This window comes from Lampetra planeri, chromosome 77 (genome assembly GCF_965212315.1).
Source record: "Lampetra planeri chromosome 77, kcLamPlan1.2.h2, whole genome shotgun sequence".
NCBI lineage: Eukaryota > Metazoa > Chordata > Hyperoartia > Petromyzontiformes > Petromyzontidae > Lampetra > Lampetra planeri.
In genome coordinates this window covers 2,070,052-2,090,141 of record NC_136182.1, presented here as the reverse complement: position 1 = coordinate 2,090,141, position 20,090 = coordinate 2,070,052, and the positions used below count along the sequence as shown (strand labels likewise).

Here is a 20,090-nt window from a genome sequence, read left to right as displayed (position 1 = left end):
GGTGGGGTGGGAGTGGGGTGGTTGGGGGTGGGGTGGTTGGGGATGGGAGTGGGGTGGTTTGGGGTGGCAGTGAGGGTGGGGTGTGTGGGGGTGTTGTGGATAGTTGGGGGTGGGGTGGGTAGGTGGGGGTGGGAGTGGGGTGTGCGGGAGTGGTTGTCAGTGTGTTGGGGTGAGGTGGGTAGTAGTAGAAGTGGGTGAGGAAGGTGAGTTGAGGTGTTAGTGAGTGAAGTTGGGTTCATTATCGCTCTGTAACACGATTTTTGTTGCTGGGTACTGAGTGTTATTTTCTAATTGCTTATGCCTCAAAAGTATAGAAAATGGCCATTTATTCTCCACAAACTTTGCTTTTGTGACCAAGACTTTACGTGAAGGATTGACACAAATGCACACGTTTTCTCAATAAAAATAGATACATTTCAAAATATCACTATCCTGGTCACAAAAGCAAAGTTTTTGGAGAATAATAGCCATTTTGTGTACTTTTGAGGCATATGCAAATTGAAAATAACACTTACTACCCAGGAACAAAATATATATTTATTTATTTTTTGTTACACAGTGATTTGTTGTAAAAATTGGCACAGCAAATACATTTTGTGTGGGTTATCCGCAACACTAGCTAAATCATGTTCATCTTTATTGTATTTCATAACAATAGCTAAATCATTATCGTCATCATCATGATTGTAATCCACAGAAATGGTTAAATTATTATCATCATCGGACAGTGCTGAGTCTATGGGTAGTGCTGAGTCTATGGTGCAATGTTGAGTCTATGGGTAGTGCTGATTCTATGGGCAGTGTTGAGTCTATGGTGCAGTGTTGAGTCTATGGGCAGTGCCTGAGTTCATGGTGCAGTGCTGAGTTTGGGTATTGTTGATTCTATGGTGTAGTGTTGAGTCTATGGTGCAGTGTTGAGTCTATGGAGCAGTGTTGAGTCAATGGTGCAGTGGCGTCGGCGGTTCAATCTCCGGGGCCCACTTACCGGATTCGACGTCCAGTGACTGCCGGTCGATCTCCATGTTCATGTGCTGGTAGGCGGCATTGCAGAAGCGCTCCAGGATGACATGGACGGCGCGTGTCACGTTGTTGGGCACGTGGTGGGCGAACTTCATGCGGCTGTTGACTACCACGCTGCCATTACGGAAGTTCATGATCTCCATGTTCTGGAAGCCCGTGAGGTTCGACTGCAGGTACGGGACAAGCTGGTGGGCGGACGAGGGGAGGTTTGGGGTGAACGTTGGTAGGAAAAGAGTTCCCACGAGGAAAGTGGGAGGAGGAGGACGGTGGGATGGCGGGGCAGAGGGAGGGAGGAGGAGGTAGGAGGAGGAGGGAGGTAATAGGTAGGTGGAGGTAGTAGGAAGACGGAGGAGGAGATAGGAGGAGTGAGATGGGGTGTGTGTGAGAGTTGTATGAGAGGGGAAGAAGGTCGTAGGAGACACATGAGAAAAAAAATCTCCGTATCTTTATTGATTCCAATCTAGATTTGAAGTTTTCGTGACTGCAGGGATCCATACTCTTGATTCTTTCGGTAAATTCACGTAGATATAAAATAAAATAAATTAAATCACAACGTATCGGGCGCAACACAAGCGTCCGTCATCAGGTGGGACAACCACAGCAATAAACAATTGCTGAAGTGGGCAAAAGGGCTGCTGTAACAAGAGGCTATATATGTGTTGCACCCAAAACGTCGTGATTTAATTTATTTTATTTTATATCTACGTGACTTTATTGATTCCAGCCACCACCTTTAGGTTAATGTTACTTCTCACGGAGTCTATATAATCCAGAGAATATTGTGTGGCTCTCGATGTGAGCCTGTGGGTCTCGAGCTTGCGGATCTCGAATTCGATTCCTCTTCATGGGGAGAGTATGGGTGTCTGTCTTAGTCAATATCTGGCATATCACGGCGGCTAGGATATGTTATCTACATTTAGAAACGCGCCTTTGGAGTCTTTGCCTGCTGCTGTAAATTCCCCAAGTGATAATGAGCAGACACTTTGTTGAACTATATATATTTAAAAAATCATAGTTATCATTTGTGGCCAGGTCGTTTCTGAAAACGAGCTAAAGAGCAGCTCAGTGGGCCTTACCTGATAACATAAAAATAGTTCAGTTTAGTTTAAAGTCTTTTTTTTTATTCATCATCACCATCATTAGCCTTCCGTAAAAAAAATATTCTTCTTTATTCGGAGACGCATCCTCCACTACCTCCGTTATCTCAGGTACCCCCACCCCCCACAAGCCACCAACTTCTCACCAGTTCGAGGAAGTTCTGCTCGAGGGCTCGGTACTCGGAGGAGCTCTTGTTGAAGAGGTCCTCCGAGAAGGCCATGTTGGTGACGCGGAGGCTGAAGAAGACGATGAGGTCCCGCGACCCCGACACGGCCACCACCGGCGAGGTCATCAGAGGCCCGGCCCAGCGGTCGTCCCACTGCACTGCCTGGGCCTCATCCGAGCTCTCGACGCCCTCGTCGCCCGCGTCCTCCTCCGCTTCCTCCGCTTTGCCAACCTCGCCACCTTGGCCGCCCTTGCCAACGTCTTCACCATCTCCACCCTCTTCATTGTCACCACCCTTGCCACCCTGGGTACCCTCCTCGACCTCGCTGCCCTGGCCACCTTTGCCGCCACCGCCACCGCTACCCTCGCCACCCTCATCACCACCACCCTCGCCACCCCCGCCACCCTCATCACCACCCTCGTCGTGACCATCTCCACCATCGCCTCCGCTCTCTTCTCCCTCCAACTCCATGGCACCACCACCCTCGCCGAGTCCACCCGGGGTTCCGGCCACGCCCTCGTCCGTTGCGACCACCACTACGATGTCCGCCTCAACTTCCACCGACGTTCCCAGGTGGTATCCGGCATCGTCTCCACCACCTCCTCCTCCACCACCTCCTCCTTCCACTGACGCCACCACCTCCTCTCCGCTGGACTCTCCGCCCAGATTCTCCTCCGCCTCCTCCTCTGCCACTGCCTCGTCGACCACCACCTCCGCCACGGCCGCCACTACCGTGGTGTCCACTGCCGCCATCAAAGTCTTGGGGTCGTGACCTCCCTCCATTGCTCCGGCGAGGGCGTCTCCATCGAGCGGAACTTCGTGGAGGAAGTGGAGGTGGTCGTCGTGCTGGTGGTCTTCGTGCTCATCTTGGTGGTGGTAAGAAGCTCCGGGTCTCCCGTTCGCCGTCTCCTCCTCGAGCGACGAGGGCATCAGGTGCGCCTCCAACACCACAACATCGTCGTCAGTGGCGGATTCCTCTCCCGTTTCAATCTCGGCGCTGGCCTCCTCCACCTCCTCCGCGTCCGTCTGTGTCTCCGCGGCTGTCCCGGTCGTCTGGATAGAGTCTTCCATCGCTGACTGTTCTTGCTCAACATCCTCCTGTTGATGCTCCTGCTGATCGTGCTGCGGAGTCGTCTGGACAGTAGATGCTTCAGTCGCGGTCGTCGCCCCACCACCGCCACCACCATCATCTTCTTCCACACCATCCGAGAATCCCGCCACCGAATATTCGCCGGGCTCAAGGCCGCTGCCCTCTGCGTTCGCTGGAACGATAAGAAGAAGAATAAGAAGAAAACTCAACACTGCACCATAAACTCAAAACTGCACCATACACTCAACACTGCACAATAGACTCAACACTACACCATCGACTTAACCATTGCACCAGGGGTCCTCAAACTACGGCCCGCGGGCCACATGCGGCTCGCCGAGGACATTTATCCGGCCCATGGTCACTAATTGGGCTGCGCCTGTGAGCACTAATTGGGCTGCGCTGGTGAGCACTAATTGGGCTGTGCTGGTGAGCACTCATTGGGCTGCGGTGGTGGGCACTGATTGGGCTGCGGTGGCGAGCACTGATTTGGCTGCGCTGGTGAGCACTGATTGAGCTGCGGCGGTGGGCACTGATTGAGCTGCGGCGGTGGGCACTCATTGGGCTGCGCTGGTGAATGGTTCAATGGGCCAATTGACTGGACTTGCCCCCCAGGCCTAAGGCTGCCAGCCCTCCCCTGGCTGCGCTTGACTGGCTTTCCCTCCCTCAGCTCCCTCACTTGCCCCTCGGCTCCACTCCCAGTGATATTCCTGTGTGCTGGGGATGTAGATCCCCAGCACACGCACCGCTGAGTAAATGATAGAGGGGTAATAACAGAGTGATCTCTGATCTCTGGAGGGGCTGCCTGCTGTTTTCCCGTGCTGGTCAGTGACAGACAGCCGAGGAGTAGGAAACCCAATTTAAATGACAGTAAGTGCATTTATATTCTGATTGCTATTCAGTTGTATGAGGTTATATGTTGTATGTTGTGTAAGCCCCGGTTCATACTGTTGTGATCTCTGAGCAGTGCGAGTTCAGCCATTTGCTTGTATGGCTGAACTTGCATTAGATTCGGAAGAAAAAAGGCACATGTGCCTTCTTTTTTCTTGCAGTGGAATCGGATCGAATGGGTCTTCTCCCCCATGCGATCAGATTCCTATGCGAGTTCGCAGATCGCACTGCGATCTGTGAACAAACATGCAGGTGTAATTAACTTTTTAATGGCACCCGCACCAGTGTGAGCCTGGGGTAAAAGCGGAGTTCCCCCAATCAGACTGCATTGATGGGCAGTGCAGTCTGTATGTCTCTGTGTGGGCAAAGTTATTGCTGGTATATTGTTTTTGTAGCGCTGTATATATATAAGTATTTTACTAATAGCAATTTTGACTCCCTAGGAATCAATGATGTCAAGAAAGAGAACAATTGACTCGGAGTGTAGGATATTCAAAGAACAGTGGACTTATGATTACGTTTTCATGCAGTACAAGGAAAGAGCTGTGTGTCTGATATGCCAGAATATAGTGTCTGTGTTCAAAGAATACAATTTACGTCGACACTATGAAACTCAACATGAAGATAAATATGATTGTTTGGTCGGAGAAGTGAGAAAAGATAAAATATTAAAACTGAAAAATACATTAACAACTCAGCAAAATACTTTTGTGAAGCAGAAGCAGCTAAATATTTCATCACTGCGAGCAAGTTTTCAAGTTGCCAAGCTAATAGCGTGCACTGGCAGACCATTCGTGGAGGGAGAATTTGTTAAAGAATGCCTTCTTTTTGTTGCCAAAGAGATGTGTCCAGAGAAGGCCGATTTATTTAGTACAGTGAGGAGGATTGAAGAAATGGGAGACAATTTGCATTAGCATTTGCAAAACTCCACAAAAAAACTTTCCTATTTTTCCTTGGCACTCTACGAAAGCAATGATGTTCGTGATTCTGCACAACTTCTAACTTTTATTCGTGGAACGAATGACTATTTCGAAGTCACAGAAGAGCTTGCTGCACTGCAAAGCATCAAAGGAACAACTACAGGAGAGGATATCTATGAAAAGGTTTGCCAAACTTTGAATGGTTTGGAGCTGAACTGGGCTAAACTAGCCAGTGTGACAACTGATGGTGCTCCTAGCATGGTGGGGTTGTTGTGTATATGCCCCCTTTTTATTTTTTTAATATTTTTTTTTAAGAATTATTCTGCCAACATATATAATATAGTTTTTTTTAATAGACACGCGGCAACGTGGGAACGAACACGCCCCCACACTTCCACAGATGCGCATACCTCATATCAAAAGACTAGAGGGCATGAAAGAGGGCAATAAAGGTAATAAAAACTCCCCTAATTTCACACAAGAGGAACAAGGGAGGGGGGAATTGCAGAAAGGCGGGGGGGGGGGTCAGGAGGACATCCTTTTGTAAAAAAAAAACCCTTTGATAAATACAAAACCAGCCCACGAAATATATAATTATATTCTTAACAAAGGAAACAACATTGACGATAAAAAACACAGACGGGTTTTGAACCATGTTAGATAAACAAGTTACCAACTTAGCCATGAAGAGTAAGCAAACAGTATCTATCCTTACTCCAATTGGAAACCAGACTACAGTCTGCACCAGAGTCGCGATTCATCAATTGTTAATTAAATACGGACATTATTTACCTTAAATAATTTCTACGCGGCCGGGCCGAAGCACCAAAGAATAATTATGGCTTGGGTCGCTCCAAAACAAAATTCCTAGCCGGGATACCAAATTAAATAATCACAAGAAGTCAAACAATAAGTACGGAATTAAAGTGGATCCCCTAGGAGAATTAAGGGCGGGGAAGCCTCTCATAATCAACCAAACGCAACACCCCATGAGAAGCGAGCAACTCACGGCCATCTTTGTCTTCCCGAGAGGATCTCCACACTCACACGCCAAAAGCCAGGAAATGACACCAATAAAGGTTGGGGCAATGGCTCAAAGGAAATTAACACACGTCTTCGAATGAATAAATAAATAAATAAGCGCATGCGCCGGGTGCTTCCACCGTGGAAACAACCGTCTTTGTCTCCCCGCAACACGGACAGCAAAAATTGCACACGCGAGCAAATAACATTTCCATGGGAGATCGGGTCACGATGAAACATTGTGAACACGGTTTCGGCATAACTTGGGCATGATGGAACCAAGCAGCAAATAAGTCGCATTTCAACTTCCAAACCAAAACAACTTAAGCTGTGTGAGACAAAAGATATGATCCCCGAGCAAGGGAGGGAATAATTAAGCTCGCTTAACGCGTAGGTTTTCGCGACAAATATTATTCAGTAACAAAAACATGGATTCGAATATTTTTTTTTATATATATAACTCGATGCGAACGCGAATCATCGGTCTGGTTAATGGATAACTTAGGTGGCGCCGTCACGAGGCCCCCCCCACCCCTTCTTCCAGAACGACACACAGCTGTGTCTTCAAAGCTAATAAACACACGGACAAACACGCACGCGAAACACACGGACGGACACGCACACGACACACACACGGACGCAGATGGTTCACCCCCACAGGAATGTTTTATGACAGCCTTTGAACAACTCGGGAAACTGAGTGGAATTTCCAGATATAAGCCAAGGAAAAATCCATCCAAAGCAGATTGTCAGGGGCTCTGGACCCCTTCTCGTCAAGGGCTCCGGCTCCACCACAGATCTTCACGAGCTCCGGCCTACATCTCATCTCGTCTCCGGGCTAAGGCCCCACCAGAGATCTCCAGGGCGACAGCCATCTCTCCTCGTCGCCGCCAACGAAGAAGCTCTCGTCATCCAGAAGGACGAGGCTCGTGGGGTGGCGACGTGCATCGCCTTGACGTGCATCGCCTTGACGTGCATCGCCTTGACGTGCATCGCCTTGACGTGCATCGCCTTGACGTGCATCGCCTTGACGTGCATCGCCTTGACGTGCATCGCCGAGGTGCTCGCCTGCCGCACACGAGTGAACGAGCCAGCTCCCTTGCCACCACCACACACGTGCTCGCCTGACCACGCAAACGAGCGCAGCCGCGCCGTCAATCTTCGTACGGGCTCAGCCGAGGGAGGAGTCGGAAGCAGCCGATCACCGCAGCCGCGCCAGCCAGAGGGCCCTTCTCCGAAAGTCGTTCGTACCCACAACTTCCCTCACATAGGCTCACACGCGCTCGCGTCGACGCCCACCCCCCTGTGAGACTATCTATTTCGTCCTTACCATCATATCAACCCTACACAATTATCGGAAGACTGATTATCAACTACATGAACCATCAGCTGGCCATTAGGAATCGTGGCCCGTCGAGTGATTAAGAGTCCGTCGGTTATAAGAGTGAGGTTGTTTTCCGTGCCTTTCCCTTGTTCCGCTCATCACATAGGCGATCAATAGACTCGTCGAGGCAAACTCAACCTCTCGAAATCCTCATTACGAATTGACCGTACACAGAGAGAGAATATCTTGTCAAACCAGTTTCCTTTGTCATAGAGTCTCGCCGAAGCATTAATTAAAACAGAGCCAGATTCGCTCTCCCACACACACGCCCTCACCCACCATTATATCAAACATTCCGTTAAAAGGATTTTATACTTGCCAATGAATCTATTGACATATACTTTCGCCTCTGGGATACAATAAGTGCTTTTTATTACCGCCATATGAAGTGTGTCATGCTTGTTTTCAAACTCGGCCAGTCGCCGATTGTGATCGATACATGGGCGAACTAATGAGATGCCTGGTGGAAAGGTAGAGGTTACGATTGTTAGGAGGGTTTTTAGTCATTCAGTTCGTTAAATGCATAATGTCGCAAATGCATAAGTGTTTATTCATTCATATTAGTTGATGCATAATCTCGCAAATGCATAAGAGTTTTGAGTTATTCAATTTAGTTAAATGCATAGTCTCGCAAATGCATAAGTGTTTATTCATTCATTTTAGTCAAATGCATAGTCTCGCAAATGCATAAGTGTTTATTCATTCATTTTAGTCAAATGCATAATCTCGTAATTGCATAAGAGTTTTAGTTATTCATATTAGTCAAATGCATAATCGTGTAATTGCATAAGAGTTTTAGTTATTCATATTAGTCGAATGCATAATCTCGCAAATGCATAAGAGTTTGGTTATTCAATTTAGTTAAATGCATAGTCTCGCAAATGAAGAAGTATTTTTAGTTATCCATTTTCGTTAATTGCATAATCTTGCTCATGAATTATTGACGCATGTTTGATCTGCATGATAGAATGTCACATGCATTTTAGAATAAAATTGTTATCATAGAAGCATATCGAGTGTTCCTTCCAAGTCCATGCAAAACTGTCTTATTCTTGAGTACTGTATCCTGTGATGAGATCTGAAACTGGAGACCTAAAATAACATAAAACACACTAAGATAATCAGTAAACGTTTAATCGATGATAATCGTGTTATCCTGATTGATATAACACTGGATAAACGAAGCTAAGCTTAATTATCACAACTGCACACATTAACATAATCGCAAGCATCCGCATAAATTACTACGATTATCTCCGTGATTATCATAATTTATGCATATAATTAACATAATTAATGAGATTTGCGCATTTTTTGGAAAATTATTAATTTTTATTATTTTCATCAAAAATTCATAACCCAACACATACAACAGGGTCTAAGGAAGGAGTAATTGCTCGCATTAACCAAGAGATGGACAAACATAACCATTCTCATCCAATAGCCATACACTGCCTCATCCACCAACAAGCGCTGTGTAGTAAATCACTGAAGTGGGACTCTGTTATGAAAATTGTGGTATCTTGTGTTAACTTCATTAGAGCTCATGCACTAAACCACAGACAATTTCAGGAATTTCTGTCTGAGCTAAATGTTGACTATGAAGATGTTCTGTACCACACAGAAGTCCGTTGGCTGAGTCGAGGGAGAGTTTTGAAACGTTTCTATGACTTACTTCCACAGATTACAGCTTTTCTGCTTTCAAAAAACAAAGAAGTACCAGAGCTCAATGATGCAGAATGGAAATGGCACCTTGCCTTTCTGACAGATGTAACATAGCTACTCAACAGTTTCAATGTGCAAATTCAAGGAAAGGGGAAGCTCATCTGCGATATGCAATCACATGTAAAAGCATTTGAAGTAAAATTAGGCCTCCTCATTAAACAAGTGAAGGAGGAAAACTTCTGCCATCTCCCCACAACTCAAAATCTATTAGCGGAAAAACCATTGGTTGCATTCCCAAACAAAACATGTGTGGATTCGCTGGAAAAATTGCAAAAGGAGTTCCAATTTAGATTTAAAGAGCTTCATCTCCATGAACAGGACATACAGCTTTTCCGTAACCCATTTTCTATTGACATTGAAAATGTGGATACAATTTATAAAATGGAACTGGCTGAACTGCAGAATTGTGACTCTCTGAAAGACGCATTCAAATCAAGCGGCCTTCATAATTTCTATGCATCTCTCCCCTCTGAGACATATCCTCATCTCAGGAACCATGCACTCAAAATGGCAACCATCTTTGGCAGCACTTATGTCTGTGAACAGACTTTTTCCAGAATGAAACATTTGAAATCTCCAACCAGATCTAGACTAACGGATGCACACTTGCATCACTTGTTACGACTAGCAGTGACAAATATGGAACCGGACATTGACCATCTCATTAGCCAAAAGCAGGCCCATAGTTCCAATTGAAATACTGGCAAGTTTGTTGATTTAACTTTACTTGTTCTTCATTTTAAATATTGTATTTGTTCCCGTTTTGTTTCTTCACTTCAAAATAAGATATATGCAGTGTGCATAGGAATTTGTTCATAGTTTTTTTTAACTATAGTCCGGCCCTCCAACGGTCTGAGGGACAGTAAACTGGCCCCCTGTTTAAAAAGTTTGAGGACCCCTGCATTGCACCATAGACTCCACCAGTGCACCATAGACTCGATTCTGCAACATAGACTCAACACTGCACAATAGATCTAACACTGCACCATATGTTTAACACTGCTCCATCGACTTAACCATTGCATCATAGACTCAGCACTGCACCGTAGACTCAACACTGCACCAAAGACACAACAATCCACAATAATCTCAACACTGCACTATAAATTCAACACCCCACCATAGACTGAACACTGCATCATAGACGTTGTACTGTACCGACGTTCTCACCTTCGCTCAGCTGCAGCAGCGCAGCCGCCTGGAGGTCTTGGCTGGCATCCACTCCCGTCAGTGCGCGGTCACTCAGTGCCGCGGCCACTACCTTCCTCCAGTCCCGTTTCGACTCCCGTCTGGGGTTCGTCTCTCCGGCACCTGCCACCCACACAAAAAAAAAACAAAGATCCCCCATGAAGCCTTAACAGACTGTTTGGGGCAAGTACTGTTAGTGAGTATCTATTAAGGCTGGCAATGTGGTATACGAGGGGGCGAGTGGCTAACACCACACCCGGCCGCCTTTGTCTTCCTAGTGGCGATGTTGACACATCGCACCAGGTACTCAATTGACGCTGGGTCAACCTAAAGGAGGCCGAGGACCGGTTCAGATAATCGTCCCTGGTGCTGGTGGCCATGAACGGGAACCAACTCAGGGTGCCTGGGATTGTAGTGCAGTATAGAGCTAATCGCTAACAATTTACCCAATGGATGTGCGCGTGTGTTTTGGCCTTCAATTCCTCAGTTGATGAAAAAAAGTTTATTCGAGTGGAGCGGTTGCTAGGCAGCGAGTGTTGACTCGAGTGGATGGGGTTGCTAGGCAGGAAGATGGACCGCAAATGGCGTTAGGCATAGGGGAGAACGAGAGACAGAGAGACAGAAACAAAGAGACAAATAGAGAGACAGAGACAGAGAGACAGAGAGAGACACAGAGACAGAGATAAATAAATAGAGATACATATACAGAGAGACAGACAGAAAGACAGACAAAGAGAGACATATGCATAGAAATAGAGGAGACATAGAGACAGAGATACATAAACAGAGAGACATAGACATGGAGGCAGACACAGAGAGACATAAACAAACAGACAGAGACAGAAACAGAAAGGCAGAAACAGAAAGGCAGAAACAGAGAGATAGAAAGACATAGAGACAGAGAGACTTAAAAAGAGAGACAGAAAGCGAGACAGAGAGACAGAAATAAAGAGACAGAGAGACAGAGAGCTCATTCCAGTTGATGGGGTTGCTAGGCGGCGGGAGCTGAATCCAGTGAAGGGGTTGTTAAGGCAGTGAGAATTGTTTCGAGTGGAGTAGTTGCTAGGCAGCGAGAGTTGATTTGAGTGGGGGAGTTACTAGGCAACGAGAGTTGACTGAATGATCGTGAGGTTGAGTGACTAGCTGAGTGACTGGCTGGCTTAGTTGTTGATTCTTATACTGGCTGACTGGTTGAGTGACTGGCTGAGCGATTGGCTCACCGCTTGAGTGACTGGCTGACTTTCTGACTGACTGACCGACTGACTGTCAGACCGGTCGAGTGACTGAGTCAACAAGGCACCTATAGCTGAGGAAACCAGGTTTCCCTGCACCAGAATTCCTCCTCTTCCTGGCCCGTAACTTGCTGCCACTCCAACCTCCAACTCCGTCTCATAGAGACTGGCTGCCTGATTGATTGGTTTAATGGCTGACCGTTTATGTGACTGGCTGACTGATTGAGTGACTGGCTGACTGGCTGACTGATTAATTGGTTGACTGTTTGAGTGACTGGTTGTCTGGTTGAGTGACAAGCTGAGGGACAGGCTGGCTGACTTATTCATTACACTGTGTAACAATTTTGTTCTTGTTGTTCCTGGATAGTAAGTGTTATTTCATAATTGCATATGCCTTAAAAGTAGAGAAAATGGCTATTATTCCCCACAAACTTTGCTTTTTTGACCAGGACAATGATAGTTTCAATTTGCCTCTTTTCCAGAACATTCCAGATATATTTAATGCTAAATAAACTTGGAGTAACTTCTAGAACATTCTGTAACTTTCCAGTAACATAAATAGTAGTGTAAATACAGGGGCCTTAAGCCCACCAGTTCAGTTTAGTTCCAGTTGCCTAAGTGGATACATATCTGCATTTTTTTAGATGGCATCAAGAGGCTGCAAGCATCTGGCAGACGCATTTTGCTATGTCTGTGGCCAATTTATCAAGAAAAGAGCGAAAAAGTAGTCTTTGGAAGCATCTGCTAAGATGTGCGAGGCCTACAAGGCATATTCGGCATGACTGTCGGTGGATCAAGGCGAATAATGGGAACCTCATTTCATCTGCGAGCAATGCAAAAAAAACTCTGGAAGGTAATATGGACAATTGTTGCTTGGAATTTTATGTTATAAAATTTGTTTAACAAAGAAATATTGTAAAAGTTTTTCATCTTAAAATGTTTTGCAATTTTCAATGTTATTGAAAAAAGATGCCATACATGAAAAATGTTGCGAAAATCTCTTACACATTAGTTATGGGTGAAATACATTTATTTTTGTAGGATGGTACAGAGAAGAAAAGAGAGCTATTAAGTTCGATATCCCATGAATTTGGCGGGAACTCACTGACCACTCAAGCAACTGCTAATTCTGCATGATGGACCGTTCCAAACGTCGGACTGGCAAAAATGCACCTGCTATCACGTATTCGGACCTTCCTTCATCCATTGCCCCAGTTCCACACTGCCATGAGCTCTCCATACCCACTCCTCCGGAGAGAGCAGCACGTCAGAGAGCAAGAAAGACGTTGCAGATCCAGATCACAATTTCAGAGGTGGAGCTGAGGAGAGAAACCCATACTACCCCAACCAAAAATAACTCAACGACTTCATCAGAGATCTTGGTCTCATCAAGTCCAATGCCGAGGGTTTGACGTCGAGGCTCAAGCAGTGGAAATTGTTGGATGAAAATGTGCAAGTCATAGATCAGAAGAAGTGTCACCAACCTTTTTGCAGCTTCTTCACCCGTAAAGATAGGCTCTGCTTTTGCCACAATGTGACCAGTCTGTTCGAGGTAATCGGAATCGCCAGTAACCAGAATGAGCGGCGCCTCTTTATTAACAGCTCATCCAGGAGTCTCAAAGCCGTGCTGCTCCATAATGGTAAGAAGTACCCGTCTCTTCCCGTGGCTCACTCGGTGCACCTCAAAGAGGATTACAACAGCAGCAAGACTGTGCTGGACGCCTTGAAGTATGATGAGTATGGCTGGGAAAGTCATCGGAGACTTCAAAATGGTGGCATTCCTTATGGGTCTCCAAGGCGGTTTTACCAAGTTTCACTGCTATCTTTGCCTTTGGGATAGCCGGGACACCAAGGCCCACTACCACAGGCGGGACTGGCCACAGCGGACCGAGTTCTCTGTGGGGAGGAACAACGTCAAGTGGGAGCCACTGGTAGACCCCTGGAAGGTGCTGTTGCCATCACTGCACATCAAATTGGGCCTTATGAAACAATTTGTCAGAGCTGTAGATAAGTAGTCGACAGCCTTCAAGTACCTTCAAGACCTCTTCCCTAAGCTGTCTGAGGCAAAGGTCAAAGAACCACAGATAAAGAAAATCCTGGAGTGCAATGAATTCCCCAGGAAGCTCACGAGTAAGGAGAAAGTGGCTTGGAACAGCTTTGTCGCAGTGGTTCGTGGCTTCCTGGGCAATCGCAAGGTCGAAAACTACGTGGAGCTGATAATTGGTTTTTACCCTTCTATCTGGCAACAAAACTGACACCTTTTTACAAGGAGTCATGTTTGCATAGACCGCAATACCTGCAGTCATAATACAAACAAAAGACATAACTCTGATAATGTGCACTGTCCTTAAAGTTGATTGGTCCACACCCGAGACAGCTTTCCTTAGAGCCTAGTCTCACATGGGTTGGACCAGATGACGCCAAAAGGCGCGACTCAGTCACTGGCAAATGAGGTTCCCATGGTGTACGTGGAGCTGGTTGAGACTCTGGTGAAGAACTATGGCACAATAGGCTATAGGATGTCCCTCAAAATCCATATCCCTGATGCTTATCTTGTTAAATTCAAGGAGAACATGGGAGCGTACTCGGAGGAGCAAGGCGAGCGCTTCCACCAGGATATACTGGACTTTGAACGCCGCTACCAAGGACAATATAACGAGAACATGATGGGAGACTACATTTGGGGGCTGATTCGTGAATGTGATTAACAGTATAATCGTAAATCTCGAAAAACTGCTCACTTCTAAATATTTGTAGTCATTTTTGTATTACTTTAGCATTAATACACTTTAACTTTTATTCACGTTGTTTTTTTCTGACTTTATGTGAACGAAAAGACACAAATTCGCCCGTTTTCTCATTGAAAATAGGTAAATTAAAAATATCACTGTCCTGGTCACAGAAACAAAGTTTGTGGGGAATAATAGCCATTTTCTCTACTTTTTAGGCATAAGCAATTACGAAATAACACTTACTACCCAGGAACAAAAATTGTGTTAGAAAGTGTTATTATACCGGCTGACTGGATGAGTGACAATCTGACTCACTAACTCGTCGAGTAACTGGCTGAGCGAATGTCTGAAGGGTTGAGTGACTGGCTGACTTTCTCGCCGACTAACTGGCTAGATAGCTGGTCGAGTGACTGAGTCAACAAGGCACCTGTGGCTGAGGTGACCAGGTTTCCCTGCAGCAGCCCTCCTCCTTCTGTCCAATCACTCCCCGCCACTCCATCCTCAAACTCCGCCTCATAGCGGACCACCACCGAGCTGCCCCGAGACCTGGGGGGTGGCGGTGAGGGTGGGGGTGGTGAGGGTGGGGTGGGCAGAGCGGAGGGTTGGTTTCATTTTATATGTGTAGTGTATAGTAGTGTATAGTGTAGTGTATAGTAGTGTAGTGTATAGTGTCGTGTATAGTAGCGTAGTGTATAGTGTAGTGTGTACTAGTGCAGGGTGCAGCATAGTATATAATGGTGTAGTGTGTAATAGTGTAGTGTAGTGTATTCTGTAGCAGTGTAGTGTATAAAGTAGTATGTATAGTTTATTGAAGTGTATAGTCGTGTAGTATATATTGTAGTATATAGCAGTGTAGTGTACAATGTTGTATGCAGCAAATATTGTAGTGCATAGTTTAGTGTATAGTAGCGCAGTGTACAATGTAGTATGCACTGTGTATTGTAGTGTATAGTGCAGTGTGGAATAGTGTAGTGCATAGTGTAGTGTGTTTTAGAGTAGTGTGTTTTGTTTATTGTAGTCTATAGTGTAGTGTATAGTAGTGTAGTGTAAAATGTAGAATGCAGCGTGTATTGTAATGTTTTGTGTAGTGTGTAGTAGTGATGTGTTGGTCGTATGTATTGTAGTGTGTATTGTAGTGTATATTGTAGTGCATAGTAGTGTGGTGTATGTAGTATGTAGTGTGTATTGTAGTGTATAGTGTAGTGTATAGTGGTGTGGTGTATGTAGTATGCTGCGGATATTGTAGTGTATAGTGTAGTGTACGTTTGTTTAAATCACGTCGAACCACCGTAGGATGGAAGGACAACAACTAAACACAACAACATTTATCTTCTTGGTTCTTTCGGTAAAGTCACGTAGAAGGGAAATAATAAAATCATAAAAATAAAACATAATTATTTTATTTTATTATGTTTTATTATTTTATTATTTCCCTTCTACGTGACTTTACCGGAATAACCAAGAAGATGAATCCCTGCAGTCACGAAAGCTGTAAATCGAAATTTAATACAACAACATTTCTCTTGATGTATCTAGTTGTGTAGCTAGTGGTGTAGGTAGTTGTGTAACTACAGTGAGGGAAACAAGTATTTGATCCCCTACTGATTTTGTACGTTTGCCCACTGACAAAGAAATGATCAGTCTATAATTTTAATGGTAGGTTTATTTGAACAGTGAGAGACAGAATAACAACAAAATCCAGAAAAACGCATGTCAAAATTTTTATAAATTGATTTGCATTTTAATGAGGGCAATAAGTATTTGACCCCCTCTCAATCAGAAAGATTTCTGGCTCCCCAGGTGTCTTTTATACAGGTACGAGCTGTGATTAGGAACACACTCTTAAAGGGAGTGCTCCTAATCTCAGCTTGTTACCTGTATAAAAGACACCTGTTCACAGAAGCAATCAATCAATCAGATTCCAAACTCTCCACCATGGCCAAGACAAAAGAGCTCTCGAAGAATGTCAGGGACAAGATTGTAGACCTGCACAAGGCTGGAATGGGCTACAAGACCATCGCCAAGCAGCTTGGTGAGAAGGTGACAACAGTTGGTGCGATTATTCGCAAATGGAAGAAACACAAAAGAACTGTCAATCTCCCTCAGTCTGGGGCTCCATGCAAGATCTCACCTCGTGGAGTTGCAATGATCATGAGAACGGTGAAGAATCAGCCCAGAACTACACGGGAGGATCTTGTCAATGATCTCAAGGCAGCTGGGACCATAGTCACCAAGAAAACAGTTGGTAACACACTACGCCGTGATGGACTGAAATCCTGCAGTGCCCGCAAGGTCCCCCTGCTCAAGAAAGCACATATACATGCCCGTCTGAAGTTTGCCAATGAACATCTGAATGATTCAGAGGACAACTGGGTGAAAGTGTTGTTGTCAGATGAGACCAAAATGGAGCTCATTGGCATCAACTCAACTCGCCGTGTTTGGAGGAGGAGGAATGCTGCCTATGACCCCAAGAACACCATCCCCACCATCAAACATGGAGGTGTAAAAATTATGGTTTGGGGGTGTTTTTCTGCTAAGGGGACAGGACAATTTCACCGCATCAAAGGGACGATGGACGGGGCCATGTACCGCCAAATCTTGGGTGAGAACCTCCTTCCCTCAGCCAGGGCATTGAAAATGGGTCGTGGATAGGTATTACAGCATGACAATGACCCAAAACACACGGCCAAGGCAACAAAGGAGTGGCTCAAGAAGAAGAATATTATGGTCCTGGAGTGGCCTAGCCAATCTCCAGACCTTAATTCCATAGAAAATCTGTTGAGGGAGCTGAAGGTTCGAGTTGCCAAACGTCAGCCTCGAAACATTAATTACTTGGAGAAGATCTGCAAAGAGGAGTGGGTCAAAATCCCACCTGAGATATGTGCAAACCTGGTGGCCAACTACAAGAAACGTCTGACCTCTGTGATTGCCAACAAGGGTTTTGCCACCAAGTACTAAGTCATGTTTTGCAGAGGGGTCAAATACTTATTTCCCTCATTAAAATGCAAATCAATTTATAACACTTTTTACATGCGTTTTTCTGGATTTTTGTTGTTGTTATTCTGTCTCTCACTGTTCAAATAAACCTACCATTACAATTATAGACTGATCTTTTTTTGTCAGTGGGCAAACGTACAAAATCAGCAGGGGATAAAATACTTTTTTCCCTCACTGTTGCTAGTGGTTTAGCTTGTATTCCTGTTCGTCGTGGTGCCGGTGTTGTGACTGAGTCTTGCGTCTCACTCACCCCGTGGGTCGCTTCCTCTTCCTGTGGAACAGAGATCGGTATCACCGTTACTACCACGGCGTTATCAGCACTACTACCCAGCTGCTGTCTGTGTGTGTGTGAGTGGGGAGCGGTAGTGTAGCCGTTAGCGTGCTGTGCTATGAGCATGGCGACCCAAGTTCGATTCCCGCTCACGGCCAACACCCAGTGACGATTATCTGAACCAGTCCCCGGGGCTCCCCTAGGTCGACTCTGCCTGAAATGAGTACCTGGTGCGATGTGTAAACATCGCCGCTGGGGAGACAAAGGCGGTCGGGCGTGGTGCTGGCCACTCACCCCCCCCCCCCCCCCGTGTACGGTTCCGGGCTTCATAGATGCTCGCTAACAGCACTTGCCCCTACAGTCTGTTAAGGATCTTTGTCTTTGTGTGTGAGTATGCTGTGTTTTGTGTAGGGGAGAGGTAATTTAGTGGTTGGCGCAACCGGGCCGTGAACCTTGAGACCCGCGTTCGATTCCCGCTCACAACCAAACCAGTGAAGGTTATCTAAAGCGGTCCCTGGGGCTCCCCTAGGTCGACTCAGCCTCAAACATCGCCAGCAGGGGTACAAAGGTGGCTGTGTGTGGTGCTCACATTCCGACGCGCGGTGAAAAAAAAACCTTCCAAATCTCGTCTTAGAAGTCTCGTTGAAGTCTCGTCTTAGACCAAGTCTCGTCTTAGAAGTCGAGACGAAGTCTCGTCTTAGAAGTCGATACGAAGTCTTGTCTTAGAACGCTTCTCGTCTTAGACCAAGTCTCGTCTTAGACCAAGCCTCATCTTAGACCAAATCTCGTCTTAGATGTCGAGATGAAGTCTCGTCTTATGGTGGTGATGATGCCGATGGTGGTGTTGATGACGGTGCTGATGATACTGATGGTGATGATGGTGATGATGGTGATGATGATGGTGGTGATGTTGGTGGTGGTGATGATGGCGATGATGGTGGTGAAGTTGATAATGCTGGTGATGGTGGTGATTGTTATGTTGATGGTAGTGATGTTGATGATGCGGATTGTGGTGATGCTGATGATGGTGATGACGATACTGATGATGTTAGTAATGCTGATGATGCTGATGGTGGTGATGCGGTTGATGATGGTGATGCTTATAATGATTTGATGATGACGTTGTTGATAATGCTGATGGTGGTGATGACGATACTGATGATGAAGGTGCCGATGGTCGTGCTGATGGTGATGCCGATGGTGGTGATGTTGTACCTGAAGCCCGTCACCCTCAGCTCCTTGAATCCTGGAACTTTCTGGAACCCCTTTTGCATCTGGTGACAGAACGACGCGGCCATCGTGAAAATTAAAAATAAAACTGCTTCAGCTCCAGAGACTCACACAGGTCACCCCAGCTATGCTGACTGAGCATCTATCTCCGATGTGGCCACTGTGAACGCCCACGGTGGGCTAGGAGATGTTAACAACCTCGCCTGGTATGCAGGAGGTCGTGAGTTAGATCATGGACCCTAACGCCCACCTCGCCTGGTATGCAGGAGATCGTGGGTTCGATCCCGACCCTAATGTCCATGGTGGGCTAAGAAATGTTAACCACCTCGCCTGGTATGCAGGAGGTCGTGGGTCGGATCATAGACCCTGACGCTCACGGTGGGCTAGGAAATGTTAACTACCTCGGCTGGTATGCAGGAGGTCGTGGGTTCGATCATGGACCCTGTCGCCCATGGTGGGCTAGGAAATGTTAACGACCTCGCCTGGTGCACAGGAGGTCTTGGGTTCGATCACGACCCTGACACCTGCTGTATGCTTGGAGTCTGCGTCTCTCTCTCTCTCCCCATGGTAGTGGCGGTATTTTGCGAGTATAGGTCTGTGTATGGCAACCCATACACAGACAAATACCCAAGGATCTCGAAGATTATAGAAACGTAGATTCCCACATATAGCCTCTGGTCGGCTGTAGGGGCAAGGGCTGTTAGTAATTAGCGACTTGCAGAACCACCAGGAGGGTCTGTTAAGGCCACAACTTTGGCACAAGAGGGGGTGGGTGATCAGCACCATGCCCGGCCACCATTGTCTTCCCACACACTCACTCACTCACCCACACACCCACTCACTCACTCACTCACCCACACCCCCACTCACTCACTCACCAACTCACCCACTCACCCACTAACTCACCCAATCAGTCACTCATCCACCCACACCTCCACTCACTCAATCACCCACACACCCACTCACTCACTCACCCACACCTCCACTCACTCAATCACCCACACACCCACCCACTCGCCCACACCCCCACTCACTCAATCACCCACACACCCACCCACTCACTCACTGCCCTACACACTCACCCACTCACTCACCCAATTAGTCATCCACCCAATCACTCACC

The 20,090-nt window shown here is 46.3% G+C and overlaps 1 protein-coding gene across 1 annotated transcript in view; it reads right to left on the bottom strand.

Annotated features, from left to right (window-relative positions):
* Positions 1–20,090, bottom strand: part of LOC144738080 (uncharacterized) — a 37,377-nt gene that overhangs the window by 533 nt on the left and 16,754 nt on the right. Inside the window, exons 5-12 of the mRNA XM_078620990.1 lie at positions 18,953–19,011; positions 17,717–17,737; positions 14,897–15,015; positions 10,488–10,628; positions 7,078–7,332; positions 2,916–3,546; positions 2,264–2,642; positions 986–1,205 (exon numbers count right to left, since the gene is read on the bottom strand). Of these exons, the coding sequence (XP_078477116.1) occupies positions 986–1,205; positions 2,264–2,642; positions 2,916–3,546; positions 7,078–7,332; positions 10,488–10,628; positions 14,897–15,015; positions 17,717–17,737; positions 18,953–19,011 (1,825 nt within the window). The remainder of the gene's footprint in view (positions 1–985; positions 1,206–2,263; positions 2,643–2,915; positions 3,547–7,077; positions 7,333–10,487; positions 10,629–14,896; positions 15,016–17,716; positions 17,738–18,952; positions 19,012–20,090) is intronic.